Source organism: Panthera pardus, unplaced genomic scaffold, assembly GCF_024362965.1.
Source record: "Panthera pardus isolate Hobbes unplaced genomic scaffold, ASM2436296v1 HiC_scaffold_5, whole genome shotgun sequence".
Taxonomy (NCBI): Eukaryota; Metazoa; Chordata; class Mammalia; order Carnivora; family Felidae; genus Panthera; species Panthera pardus.
In genome coordinates this window covers 4,351,151-4,365,819 of record NW_026526980.1, presented here as the reverse complement: position 1 = coordinate 4,365,819, position 14,669 = coordinate 4,351,151, and the positions used below count along the sequence as shown (strand labels likewise).

The 14,669-nt window shown below is 37.2% G+C and overlaps 1 protein-coding gene across 3 annotated transcripts in view; it reads right to left on the bottom strand.

Annotated features, from left to right (window-relative positions):
• ATF7IP2 (activating transcription factor 7 interacting protein 2) overlaps nt 1-14,669 on the bottom strand; it is a 60,036-nt gene that overhangs the window by 28,071 nt on the left and 17,296 nt on the right. For 2 of the 3 annotated variants that reach the window (XM_019468562.2, XM_019468563.2), the window contains exons 5-7: nt 11,630-11,764; nt 10,936-11,034; nt 8,922-9,076 (exon numbers count right to left, since the gene is read on the bottom strand). In XM_019468562.2, coding sequence (XP_019324107.2) covers nt 8,922-9,076; nt 10,936-11,034; nt 11,630-11,764 — 389 coding nt within the window. Of the gene's footprint in view, nt 1-8,921; nt 9,077-10,935; nt 11,035-11,629; nt 11,765-14,669 lie in introns of those variants that run through there. The other variant, XM_019468564.2, reaches the window with a different exon arrangement.

The window sequence follows — 14,669 nt, the reverse complement described above, 5'->3', positions numbered from 1 at the left end:
ACTTTTGGTCTCTAACAAAACTGTTTTGTATGTATTTCTTTCTACTAGTAATAGTGATCATATGGTTGAAAGATTGATAACTATACTTATTTTGTTGCTTAACCATAAGCAATTCTTTTCAGATGTTCATTACACCAGAGTCAAAATCTCTTGATCAATCTCAAAATTCTTCATTTAACATTTGTAAAGTATTTCTAGTATTTTTTTTTAAGTTTATTTATTTAGGTAATCTCTATCCCCATGTTGGGGCTTGAAAACTGTAAGTCACATGCCCCTCCAACTGAGCCACCTAGGCAACCCAAATACAGTACAGTGCTATTTTAGGAGTCTAAGAAACCAAGCAGAAGACTTTAAAAAGCAGAGTGGAATTTTTGGCTTTTTCACTGGGCTGGGGCGGTAAAGATTGCAATTTGAGACCCACTAAAGTGGAGGGACCTAGTGAATGCTCCAAGCTTTCAGCCAGGAATCCATGGAGGGCTAGGTTTTTTGTTTTGTTTTGTTTTTTTTAAGTTTCACATATGGTTGTTCCATACAAAACAAAACAAAACATAACATAACATAGGGTTATGTCTTAAGAGCCAGAGTGAATGAAAGGTAGAAGGAACCTTGCCACATTCACAACAAGCCTAAATTTATACCATTCTCTGAGCAGCTTAGGTGACCAGGCCCTACTCTGCCAGAGGACAGAATGAACCTTGTGTACAGTATATCATTCCAGAGCCTCACCAATTTTTCAGAAATTATCAAGTGTGCCAAAAAACAGAATCAAATGACCAGAAACTGACAGAACAGCAATAGCAACAGTTACACAGATGATGTGGATGCTGCAGTTTTAACACAAGGACATTAAAAAAACTATAATTAATACTTTTAAGAATAGTGAGGAAAGACAGAGATATAGTTAAAGCCAGATGGAACATTCATCAGAAAAGCAGAAACTATGGAAAAAAAAGACTACACTGAAACTAACAAGTCAATTCATATAAAGACACTATTAAGAAAGTGGAAGGGGCGCCTGGGTGGCTCAGTCGGTTAAGCATCCGACTTCGGCTCAGGTCACGATCTCACAGTCTGAGAGTTCGAGCCCCGCGTCGGGCTCTGGGCTGACAGCTCAGAGCCTCGAGCCTGCTTCTGATTCTGTGTCTCCCTCTCTCTCTGCCCCTCCCCCATTCATGCTCTGTCTCTCTCTGTCTCAAAAATAAATAAAAACGTTAAAAAAAAAAAAAAGAAAGAAAGTGGAAGGACATGGGACTAGAAAAAGGTATTCATTGAAAACATATCTGACAAAAAACGTAAGACAGGCAACTCAAAGGGAAAACATGCAAAAGTCTTAGAGAAACTTCATAAAAGGTATTAGAATGGCTCACAACCATAACTTGTACTTCACTACATTATTAGAAGGAAATACAAATTCAAAACCAATACGTGGTGTTATCAACATACCAGTGTGGTGAAGCAAAAAAGAGAATATCAAGTGATGGCAAGGATATGGGAGAACAACCACCTCATTATCCTTTCTAATGGAAATACAGCTTTGGTATGCTTTCCCTGGTAAAGTGTTTGGTAATATCTATTAAACCTGAAAGTACATATATACTCTAGGACCTACCAATTCCATTTCCAGGCAACAGAAATGTGTGTACGTACATTCACCAAAACACATGTAAAGGAATGTTCATAACAGCACTACTCATAATTTCCCCAATCTGCAAACAAACCAGGTGCCCATCATATTCATATGATGAACATTATACAGAAAACAGAATGAACACATCATTGCTGCTCAGTGGAGCATGGATGAGCCTCACTCATAATTATGAGCCTCACTCATAATTTCCCCAATCTGCAAACAAACCAGGTGCCCATCATATTCATATGATGAACATTATACAGAAAAGAGAATGAACACATCATTGCTGCTCAGTGGAGCATGGATGAGCCTCACAACATATAATGTTGGACAAAAGAGGCAAGACACCAAAGTGTTCCCTGAGTCTGACTCCATTTCTATAAAGGTGAAAAACAACCAAAAACTTAGGTTAAAAGTTCAGATAGTGTTACTTAGGTCGCTCTGGTAGGAGTAGGATTGGTGATTAGGAGTGAGGCATGAGGCAGAATGGATGGCACTGGTTTGACCCAAGAGGTAGTTACAAAATGTTTTTATTTTCTAAGCTATACATTTGCCAAGCTATACATTTATCTTTTGTAGTTTTCAGTGGGCATTATGTCAATTAACTTAATTTTCAAAAATTATTTATATAAATGTGTGTGTATATATATGCATGTAGAAAAGTGTGTCTGTTTGTGTTTGTATATAAACTGTTAATACTTACCCTGAGAAGCTAATCTGTGTATCTGCACACTGAAGATTGGAATCCCATGACTATTCAAAGACATGTGACTTTTATAAAACTGTTCTACTGACTGACACCAGTGATGGCTGGTTTTTTTTTTTTTTTAATGTTTGTTTGTTTGTTTATTTATTTTTGAGAGAGAGCACAAGTGGGAGAGGAGCACAGAGAGAGGGAGAGAGGGAATCCAAGCAGGCTCCAGCTGAAGAGAGGATTAATAAACTGGAAAATAGGCCAATAGGAAATATCCAGACTGAAGCCTGGAGAACAGAAGACATGGCGGCTACAGAGAAGCAAGTAATTGAAATACCGGAGGGGAGAAGAGATGGAATGGTGCCGAAGGAATATCTGAAGAGACAACGGCCAAGATTTTTCCAAAGATAGTGGAAGACATAAAACCAGATTCATGAAAACGGTGAGTCCCAATCGAGATAAATTCAAAACCAAACACTAAACCCAAGCCCCCACAACTAGCATCATAGTGCACTAATGAAAACCAAAGGTAAGTAGGATATCTTAAAAGCAGAAATACAGACACAATCTTTGAAGAAACAACAATCAGACTGAAGCTAACTTTTCAACAGAGATGGTAGAAGTCAGAGGTAAGGACATCTTGAAAGTTCTGAAAGCAAATAACTACCTACAAGTCAATACCTATGTTAAAATAGTCTTTAAAAATATAGACAAAATGAGGGCACCCAGGTGGCTCAGTCAGATAAGCATCTGATTTCTGCTCAGTTAAGCATCTGACTTCTGCTTAGGTCTTGATCTCATAATTTATGAGTTCGAGCCCCACATCGGGCTCTGCGCTATGTGGAGTCTGCTTGGGATTCTCTCTCTTTCTCCCTCTCTGCTCCTCCCCCACTTGCACTCTGTCTCTCTCTCTCTCTAATAAATAAACTTAAAAAAAAAAAAAAAGACAGAATGGCATTGTTTCCAAACCAAAAAAACCTGACAAAATTTATCTTGAGCAAAACTAAAAAAAGAAATAACAAAGAACAAAGTTCTTCAGGCAGACAGAAAATTACCACAGATCGAAAGACAGAAATACAGGAAGAAATGAAGAGCAACAGGAGTGGTAAATATGTGGGTAACTCTGAGTAATGACTGTAACAAAGCAGTGATACCAGGCGCCTGGGTGGCTCAGTCGGTGAAGCATCCGACTTCCACTCAGGGCATGATCTCACAGTCCATGAGTTCGAGCCCCATGTCGGACTCTGTGCTGACAGCTCAGAGCCTGGAGCCTGCTTGAGATTCTGTGTCTCCCTCTCTCTCTGCCCCTCCCCTGCTCATGGTCTGCCTCTCTCTGTCTCAAAAATAAATAAAAACATTAAAAAGAAACAACAGTGATACTGTCTTGTGAGATTTAAAATACAGAGGACTTTGAACAACAAGGGTTTGAGCTGTGCATGTCCACTTACAGGTGGAAATTTTTTCGATCAATAAAGTACAGTACCCCAAGTGTATTTTCTCTTACGATTTTTAATATTTTTTCTCTAGATGGCAGTACTGTAAAAATACAGTATAATATATAGTACATACAAAATGTTTAATTGTTTATTTTAAGTAAGGCTTCCAGTTAACAGTAGGCTATTAGTAGTTAACATTTTTGGGGAGTCAAAAGTTATGTGTGAAGTTTTGTGCGTGGGGTCGATGCTGCATTATTCGAGTGTCGACTGTAATGTAAAATGAAAATGTGTGAAAACACAAAAGATGGAGTGAGAGCAGTAAATGGAGTTACAGGGTTCTAAGGTCAAGCACTGCCTACAAAATGGCAGAGGTAGCAAATCATATGAGATTCTGATTACTAGAGTCAAGGATCCAAATCTGATCTTTAGGGCAATTTCTAAAAGAACAATGAAGATGTGTAATTAACAAGGTAATGGGGAAAGAGGAAAACAAGATTGATTCAAAAGGCTAAAACAGCGACCAACACACAGACATAGACAAGGGAGAAGGAGCATAAAACAGATGGAATGAAAGAGAACAGAAGAAAGACTGTAGTTCTGAACCCACGTATTTCAGTAAGATTACATTAAACATAAATCTAGATTTTCTAATAAATAGGCAACTATTTTCAAATTGGGTTTAAACCACATGTTTAATTTAATAATTAAAAAGCTAGCACCCATGTAACCACCGCTCAGGTAAATATATTTTATATGATCAGCATTTCAGAAACCCACGTGCCTCTATCCTGTATTATAAATCTCCTCCATAAATAGCATTTGTAGTGCTAATTTCTTTGTTTTATTCTTTAGATTCACCATCTAGCCTTGAATTCCTACGTAATGTACTTCTATTTTTCTGGCTATTTTTGACATTCATTTGAACAGAATCGAACCATTCAATGTTTTTACGGGAGTAACTCAGTTGCACGTGACTGCAGTTCCTCCCTTTCCACTAACGTACAGAATTCCACTGTGCGGATTTACTGTAATTTATTCACTTCAAGTGTAGATGGGCTTTTTTTCCTTCTCGTTTTTGACTAGTATGGAAAATGCTAATAAATGTTCCTCTGCATATATCCTATTGCACATTTAAAGGGCATGTTTCAAAGGATAGGAACGTGAGGTCAAATGATGGTCAGATCTTCAATATTCCTAGATAATGCCAAATTTTTTCTAAAGCATTATACCAATTTGCTCTTCTAACAACAAAATTTTAAACAGAGTCAGTTCCCTTTATTTCAAAGCCTCTCCAATACATCTGGTGTTGTTGGATTTGTCAACGTTTTACTTTTCCTTACCTGATATGAAATGACAGCTCATTGTGGCTTTAATTTGCATTTCCCTGATTACTAATGAAAATGAGCACCTTTTCATATGTTTATTGGTCATTTGGAATTCCTCTTTTGTGAAATACACATACAAGTCTTTTGCCCATTTTCCTTTTGTATTATCTGGCTTTTACTCACTGAAACTCTTTTATATATATACTCTGGGTACTAGTCCTCAATAGGTTCTATGTGCTGCATATGTCTTCTTCACCTTGATGGCTTGTCTTCTCACTAAAATTATAGTGCCTTGAGAGAAGAAGTTTCGAATTTGAATGTGGTAAATAAAAAAAAAAAAAAGATTTAATGTGATCAATTTTTTCGCTTATTGCAAAGGTATTTGTGTCTTAAGAAATCTTTCCTTATCTGAAGTTCATGGAGACATTCTATATTACCTTCTAAAAGCTTTATAATTCTCCTTTCGTTATTTAGTTCCTAATCCACGTGAGATTGATTTTTATGTATAGTCTGATATAGGGATCCAATTTCTTTCATATTTCCCTCAACAAGAGTAGCAAAGTAACTGCACTATTTACTAAGTCCCTCATGTCCCAGATGATGTGCCATACATTCTCCATCACTGATCACGTATGTATATATACATATATATATACATATATATGTATATATATATACACACACACACACACACATATATATATATACATATATGTATATATATATACACACACACATACATATATATATGCATAGGTTTCCGGATTCTCCATTTGTCTATCACTCGTATCACATTATCCTCATTACTGCAGTTTAGTAGTGTCCTGACATCTGATGGCAAACTCCTTCCTTTGTGTTTCTCTAGTTGATGGACATCTTGGGTTTCTTAATCTACTGCATTTATGCACACATTTTAGAAATCAAATCATCTTGTCAAGTTCCACAAAATTACACACTGGGGAACTGATTGGAATTGCACTCCATAAATTAATTTGAACAAAAGTGAGAACATTCTATAAATACTGCATTGGGCAACCCATAAACATAGTACATTTCTCCACTGAATTTTTCTTAAAATCTCTGGAAGTTTTGTTCATTTTCTTCAGTTATTACATGTCTTATTGAATGTATTCCTAGCTTAGCTAATGGCTGTATTTGGTGCTACTGTATTGGTGTGGTATCTTTAAAAAATATCTTATAATTCCCTAATTGTTTGTATCAGGTATACAGGAATATAACTGATTTCTTACATATTTGAGATTGGCGATGTTGCTAACCTCTTAGTAATCCTAATAATGTATCTGTAAGTTATGTTGCATTTCCTACATTATAATCCTACACTAATCATCCAAGGATAGCAATAATATTTCTTCCTTCTTTTTAAACCCTCTATATTTTGACTTCTTTTTCTTCCTTTAGCCAAGAGATCCAGTAGAAGGTTAAAGTGATGACTGCAGGCATCCTTCTATTTTATATCTTAAAGGAAATACTTCCAATATTTCACCATCAGATCTGTTTTAGGGTTTTTGTATATATTCTTTATCAGATTAAGGATGTTACCTCCCTATTCCAAGTTTGCCAGGAATTTGGTTTTTAATCATCAACAGGTACTTTGTCAAACCCGACCTCTATTGTGAGTTAACAATGATTCTTGTCCTGGCAAATTACATTCGCTGATTTTTTTTATGGTTCAACCAACCTGGCAGCATTGCTGTGACAAACTCAACTTTTATAGATTATTGGACTCGGCTTACTAGTGTCTTGTTTAGGATACCTGTGTCTGTTTTGTGGGTAAAAGTGGACTGTAGGTTTCCATTTCTGTAAAATGTTAAAATTGACTTTGTATCAGAATTGTGCTAGATTGTAGTATCTAGTCTCATAAAATGAACTCAAGTATTTCCTCTTTTTTTATTCTTTGGAAGAGTTTAACACCGGTGTTGTTTCTTTCTTCGGTGTTTTTAAAACTCACCACTGAATCCATCCATCCAGGTCAAGTTATACACACTTGTTAGCATGGTTGCCTGGGACAAGTTCCATAAATGGCAGATTCTTCATGACAGAGCATAAGGTAGATTGTTCTTATCAGATAAAGCCACTGACAAATTTGCCATATTGGTCTACAAAATGCTATTTTCATGGGGTCTTCACTTTTCAACTTCTATCACTAGCATTTTATTTTTCTTCTTAGTCACATGATGAGTTTCAGCACACACATTAAGAGGTAGTAACAACAGGGACGCCCGGGTGGCTCAGTCGATTAAGCGGCCGATGTCGGCTCAGGTCATGATCTGGCAGTTTCGTGGGTTCTAGCCCCGTGTGCGGCTCTGTGCACTGACTGTGCAGAGCCTGCTTAGGATCCTCTCTCTTGCTCTCTCTCTCTCTGCCCCTACCCTGCTCACACTCTCTCTCTCAAAATAATTTTTAAAAAATTGAAAAGAAAAAAAGAGGTGGTAACAACAAAGACTCGATGAAATGGGACTCCTGCCTTCATAAACTAAATAAATGCTTTCTTCATAGCAGCTTCCTGGCTCAAAACTAAAATGAATATTAGGAATATTAGGAACGTTAGGGTTTCTTCCGAGGAGTCAAAACTGCATGTAAATTCCCAAGTACCAAGAATCTACTGCAAATGGTGTAGATTTGGGATGCTTCTCCTTCTTTTGCTGCCTCCTTGGGTATGCGCAGTTATCTGGAGAAAGGGTGTTGTTCTTCAAATAATGGCCATCCTTTATTTATTTTTGGTTACATATTTTTCTCTTTTTAAAAGCTGGAGTATAATTTAACATATAAAAGTAAAACCTGAGGACATTTTAAGGAGTTTATGTTAAGAATAAATAGTATTATAAAGCTCCAAAACTGTTCAAAATCACCAAAGAAAAGAATTCACTAAAATGCCCCTCCCCCCATCATCTATCTAGGCTGGAATCAGTAATCGTGTTTCTTTGTTAAACCTAATGATTTCTTCCCTACCAGCCCCAAATCTTTTAGACTAGATCAGGGGTTCCAGGTCTTGGATGCTTTTTTTTTTTTTTTTAAGTTTATTCATTTTTGAGAGAGAGAGACAGAGCATGAGCAGGGCAGAGAGAGAGAGAGAGAGAGAGAGAGACAGAGACAGAGAGAGAGAGAGACACGGAATCCAAAGCAGGATCCAGGCTCTGAGCTGTCAGTACAGAGCCCAATGCGGGGCTCGAACTCACGAACTGTGAGATCATGACCTGAGCTGAAGTCGGATGCTTAACTGACTGAGCCACCCAGGCTCCCCTTGGATGCTTTTTTTAGACAAGGAAGTTAGTCTGTTCACTCTAATTTGAAGTTGCCATGACACTGCTTTCAACCTCTAAGAAACTAATAATTTCAGGCACTTCTTCTCCACTCTTACTTTCCTAGCCTCAGTCTTCTCTGTAATTTTTGTAAGCCATTGTTTCACAGGACCTTGACTTTTCCGTGTGTAGAACAAAAACCACAGGAGTGATCAAGTGACCACTCTGGTCCCCAGACCAAAGCTGGAACACAGCATAAGGGAAAACCCAATCCCCTAGTCAATTCTAAACTTGACTTAGTACTGTTTTTCTTTTTAAGTACACCCTACTCCCAATGTGGAGCTTGAACCCACTACCCAGCGATCAAAAGTCACATGTTCTACCGACTGAGCCATTCAGGTGCCCATATTTAGTAAAAACCACCATGTAAAACAACGATAAAAGCCCTGGATAACCGATTCCACTCCTTCACAACAGACAAGAATGAATGTGAACATTTAAGCTGTTTTACGCTTGAGAAACATAGGTTTACGAGCATCTACTTAGTTAAGTATGCATTTTTATAGAAATGCCTACCTTTCAGAAACAGCATCATGTTTCCTTGATAAATTAATCTTTTCACTCGCATTTTGTGAAGGGTTAGCAGATTCAGAGTTCACCGAAGTCTTTCTTTTATCTGGACTACTGACTGACTCTGGGCTCTTATCCAAATTCGTCTCTGAATTTGTAACCTGTTAATTGGGTGACGGGAAAGCACTGAAAGGGAGTGGAGTGTTACCACTTGTATTCTTCCACACACAACTACTAGTTAAACTTTCACCTGGAAAAAGTTCTCAAGATATTCCCGAATACATATGGCAAAACGTACGTTAAGTTATATGTATTTCGATGGCTAATGACAATCATTGCAGTTTCTCTGCCAAAATGAATTTTAAAAATACTTCTAGGAAATAAAAATGATAGTAACAAATGAACTTGTTAGCTTGCGTGGAAAAGAAAAATAAATACCTAAGTACTTATACAACGTTTTATTCCTATCAGACTATGTTATAGGAACTCAGAAACATTAAACTTTAATAAGCAAATTTTTACTTTCATTATACTTCTAATAATAAGTGAAAACCAGAAATAAATCAAATTTCCAACTTGTTCTTCCAGTTGGTGAGTTTTGTTTAAAACTTGGAAGCTGAAGTACTTAGTACATGCTTTGGTTGAGAACTTACAGTATTTTTTTTTTTAAGTTTATTTATTTTGAGGGTGGGGGAGAGAGAGGGACAGAGAGAGAGAGAACTTGCTGACAGTGCAGAGTTTGATGTGGGGCTCGAACTCACAAGCCGTGGTGAGATCATGACCTGAGCTGGAGTTGGACACTTAAGTCAACTGAGCTACCCAGGTGCCCTGAGAACTTGCAGTACTTAAAATATCTGTGTTAGTTGGGGCCCCTGGGTGGGTCAATGGGTTAAGCGTCAGACTCCTGATTTTGGCTCAGGGCATGATCTCACTGTTTTGTGGGTTCAAGCCCCATGTCAGCCTCTGTGCTGACAGCTCAGGGCCTGGAGCCTGCTTCGGGTTCTGTGTCTCCCTCTCTCTCTGCCCCTTCCCTGCTCATGCTCTATCTCTCTCTCTCTCAAAAAGAAATAAACATAAAAAAATATTTAAAAAAAAAAAGGGGACAAGAAAATTTTGTCAATCATTTGTCAACACATTCAACAACTTAGATAAAATGGTCACATTCCTTGTGAAGGTAACTTACAAAACGACACGAGATCAAAGAGAAAAATGTGAATTTCCCCGTACCTATTAAAGAGTTGCATTTTGAGAAAAAGTCTCCCTATAAAAAAGGCTCTCGCCCAGAGAGTCTTCAGAGATGGATTCTATCAAACATTTAAGGCAGTAACAAAAACTTTACCACAAACTTCCAGGAAACAGGGGTAGGAATGCTTCCCAATTCATGTACTGAGGCTAGCTACCATAAATACGATACCAAAGAAAATAAAGACACTACAAGAAAAAAACTCAGTGAACGTACATTGAAGATTAGATTCAAATTTTATATAAAAAATATAAACAGATGCCAAACTCCAATGATACCCTTGCTGAAATATTTTGGAAATATATTCTGCTACAAAACAGGTTAGTATTTAGGAATGCACCAAATATAAAGATGGCTTAGGAGATGAATGGATTGACAGATATATGACAAAAATCAACACATAAAAATAGTAAAGGTAGAATTTAGATGCCGTGTATACAAGTGTTCACTGTTAAATTTTTTCAACTTTGCTGTAGTGTGTGTTTTAAATTCTTTATCATGATAAAATGGTGGGGATGGGAGCAGTCTAGGTAATCACAAATCACCTCTCTACTCACTTTATTTTACTTTATTTTTTACCTCTCCACTCACTTGATGAAAGAAATAGAAGTGGCATTTGGAGGATACTCTGCAGACTATCTTCTCCAGAGACAGCATCATAGGAACATTCCAAAAACAAATGTATTGTCTTTAAAGCCGACATTTCCTTTCTTAAAATCCAACTACCTGTAATGTGGGTCAGTGAGGTAATTAAAACTCCTATATGTTTATACCAACCTTACAGGCTGTGTTATTGGTTAATACATTTGGTTCCAAGCAATTCTTTTGAGTTTGCAATACTGTTTTAATGCGTCTTTGAAGTTTGGATATTTTCGCCTAGAAGAAAAAGAGGAAAACAAATATGAAACCAGAGTACTAAATAATATATAGAGATGAAGGGAAAACTATGTATTTGCCAAAGTGGTCTTCTAATACTTAGGTAGCCACCCAAGTAAATGAGAAATTCTTATATAAGCAAAGATTTAAATCATGTTTGATGCTGATATACCATTTAAGAATGGAAGATAAAAACCCCAAACTTCTAACTGAGCCACAGTAACACTCATGTCGGTACAAACACCAATCAGCAAGTAACCTTAGAAAAGTAGAACCAAACAAAACCCCCGAGACAGTTTGAAACAGGCTGTAGGAGCTCTAATACAGAATATGTTTTGAATTAAAAAAAACACAACTGCCTATGTATTAGGTCAATCGACACAGAATTACTGACAACAGAATAGCACAGAATAGTATTTCTAAAAGTATCTCACAAGGGCCAATATTGCTAATAGATTCTATCGCCTCTGGTATAGTACATAATGCTTGTGGTCAAGGATCAGACTTGGGTCTTCTTTATTGTTTCCGTTTCCTAACAGGTAAAATATCACTATATTCCACTTCCAAATTAAGTCAGATGAAATTAGAAACTTACGAAGAGTTCATCAGCTACTGCTTCATGTTTATTCCTGCACTGTGTCCTCCCAATGCGTTCAGTCAGTTCTTTCAGTTTGTTATCAAATAGTTTGTAATTTACACTATAGATCTCCTGTCGAATCAAATGTTTGACCTAGAATTAAAAAAAAAAAACCCCAAACACCCCATGTTTCAAGTTGAAAAACAATTTTATTTTCTACCCCTTCAAAACATCTTTGCTCTTTTTTGGATTTACTGTAATCAATAAAATATACTTTTTTTTTCATATTTTTATGTTTCTATGTATATGACTGTATGAGTAAGTTTTATAGAAGTTCGAATATCAAATTCAGCAAGACACACCATCTATGGAGAGGTTAGAAAAAATTAAATGTCGTCTCCCAGTGCTAATTTTAGTTTCCTGTAGTTTCAGCTGAATTCCATAATATATATTAAGGGAAAGGTAAAAGCCTATATCCCATTTATATATATATTTTTTTAACGTTTATTCATTTTTGAGAGACAGAGCAAGAGAGCGTGAGCAGGGGAGGGGTGAGAGAGAGGGAGACACAGAATCCCAAGCGGGCTCCAGGCTCCGAGCAGTCAGCCCAGAGCCTGACGCGGGGCTCGAACCCGCGAACTGTGAGATTGTGACCTGAGCCGAAGTCGGACGCTTAACCGACTGAGCCACCCAGGCGCCCCCATTTATATTTTTTAATAAGCATAACTGAAACCTGTATTCCATAAAAAGGATCTCTACCTATCTGAAAACCAGAGCCCAATGAACATGGTTGGTTGGTCTGTAGTAAATCTGAAGCAAATTATGGAAGTCTGAGCCTTGGCCCAGTCATTAACAAGCTACATGACCTTTGGGAAGTCACAATATCTCTCGGCTTCATTTTCTTTGTCCACATAGGGGTAGATAATACAATGCTGAACAAATGATCCTCATAGGATTTTTATAATACGAAAGGTTAATATGTGAAAGAGCTCCATAAAATAGAAAATAGTGAATTGGCATAAAGGAAATAAATATGCAACATAATCCACTTTACTTGCATAGGTTTTTTTAGGGGGTGACTTTCCTACTGTTAAAACTGAAAGAGGCCAGGAACAATTAGGTAGTGACTAATGCCGTTTGGCATAAAACATGCTATCCCAACAGTCTGTAGTAGCTATCACACGAAACATTAATGCATTTCATTGTCTGGCTGTTTTTTAGAAAACAGACTGGCCTATTTTCAGGGAGTATAATTAATCTCAATGCCCACGGCTATGAAAAGCTCTGTCGAGCCATATATTCAGAAACATCCACTGTACCTTTTTGAACCTGTAACCTCCTGTAAGCCACTTTCCTAACACAGTAAGTAGTCTCTCTTAATAACAAAACCTATCATGATACACTTAAGATATTTATTGGTAATATTTGTATTTTTCCCCATAAATTCTTGTTTCTTGGTGTCTGAAATTGGAACACAAAGCTTCTATGTTACTCTTTTATACTGGTATCACCTGGATGATTTCTCATATTCAGCAATTTTATTTGATTATTCCTAAGCTTTTTCCTTCACATTTCCAACTGTTCTTACTCTTCAACATTATCATCTACTTGATTTTTTCTGTAATGCTTAACATTTCTTCAGTGGTTTTCTCAATATTAGGCACAACTGTCATTTTCACTTTCAAACTTTTAAGTATTTGATTAAACTAGTAAGTACTCAAAATAAGTATATTATATAAATAAGTGCTCAGAAAAACATACTATTTTTTACTGTCGGGTGTTACCTGTTACCCATGTGTGGTTTTTATGGGTTACTGCATACTTGCCAGTTCAATGGCTGGGGTCAATATGTAAAGCTCATACTGAGATGAATCTTGGAGAAACTATCTAAATGTTTTGAATATGGAAATAGCGTTTTGCTAACAAGTGGAGGCCACACAGTATTTGCGAACCTTCCCTGGTGACGAAGAACCATTATGGGACATTTGTTAACATCACAGATTCCTAAGCCCTACCCTGAATTCACCAACCAGAACTTCCTGGAAAAAGGCCTGGAAAGCTGTACAATTAACAGGCACCACGAGGAATTCTCAGGTAAGTGTGAGAAAAAAGGAGCCTCAAACAACAGTCTTCAACTATTAGTGAGCCCAGTAAAAACCACAATTTAACCAAGCAAGTATTCCTGGTGATTCAGATGGAGGCCTACTCTTAAAACTTGGTTGTTTAAAAGGACTAACTGCCCACCTACGGGTGATTTACTCTTGGTTAGAGGGGACATTTGTTCTCGTTTAGTGGTGATGTTCCTGAAGAACAAGGAAGATGTAATAACTTCGACCAAATACCTCATAAATGTCTTGTGCTGATGGTAATGTGTCCAAAAGTATGGTATCAGATGCAAATCCTAGGTACAATTTGCAGATGGCAGTCAAAGTAGCCTAGAGCTTGGAGAAAGACTGGCAATTATGCATTTCCAATCTGCCCCAACTTCCTAGGATGAGGAACTCCACTTATCTATGGGTAGATGAATAACTTGGACTTTAGAAGAAAAACCCCTCCACTTCAATAATTTAATTGAAATCAGTGAGGCCAAGATCCTTACAGAATCTCGAGAGAGAAGAGTCAACAGCTCTGGGACTCTCTCAGGGAAGAACGATGTCAGAATGGTAGGACCTATTCTGGGAATCAAACAAGAAAAATAAATAGGTATGGTTTAGAGAGTTAACTGTTTGAACAGGAATTAAAATATCAAGGGATGGAAAACTAGCTGTTTAGAGATAGGTAAAAAGATAGTAATTAGTTGAAACCCAAGATATTTCCGAAGAATGTGCAAGAAAACTTTTGGCGGGGGGGCTGACAAAACAAAACAGACTGCATTCCTTAAACCTCACTTGGAAGGACCATTTTCTGTGTCAACTCAGACCAAGTATTTTGTGAGACAGATAACAATAATGAATGAAAATTGTAATCTTCCCCTGCCAGTGAAACCAAAATGATACAAAGATTAAATTTTGTCTTTATATGTCCCTATCAGAACTTATTTCTAGGGGCACCTGGGTGG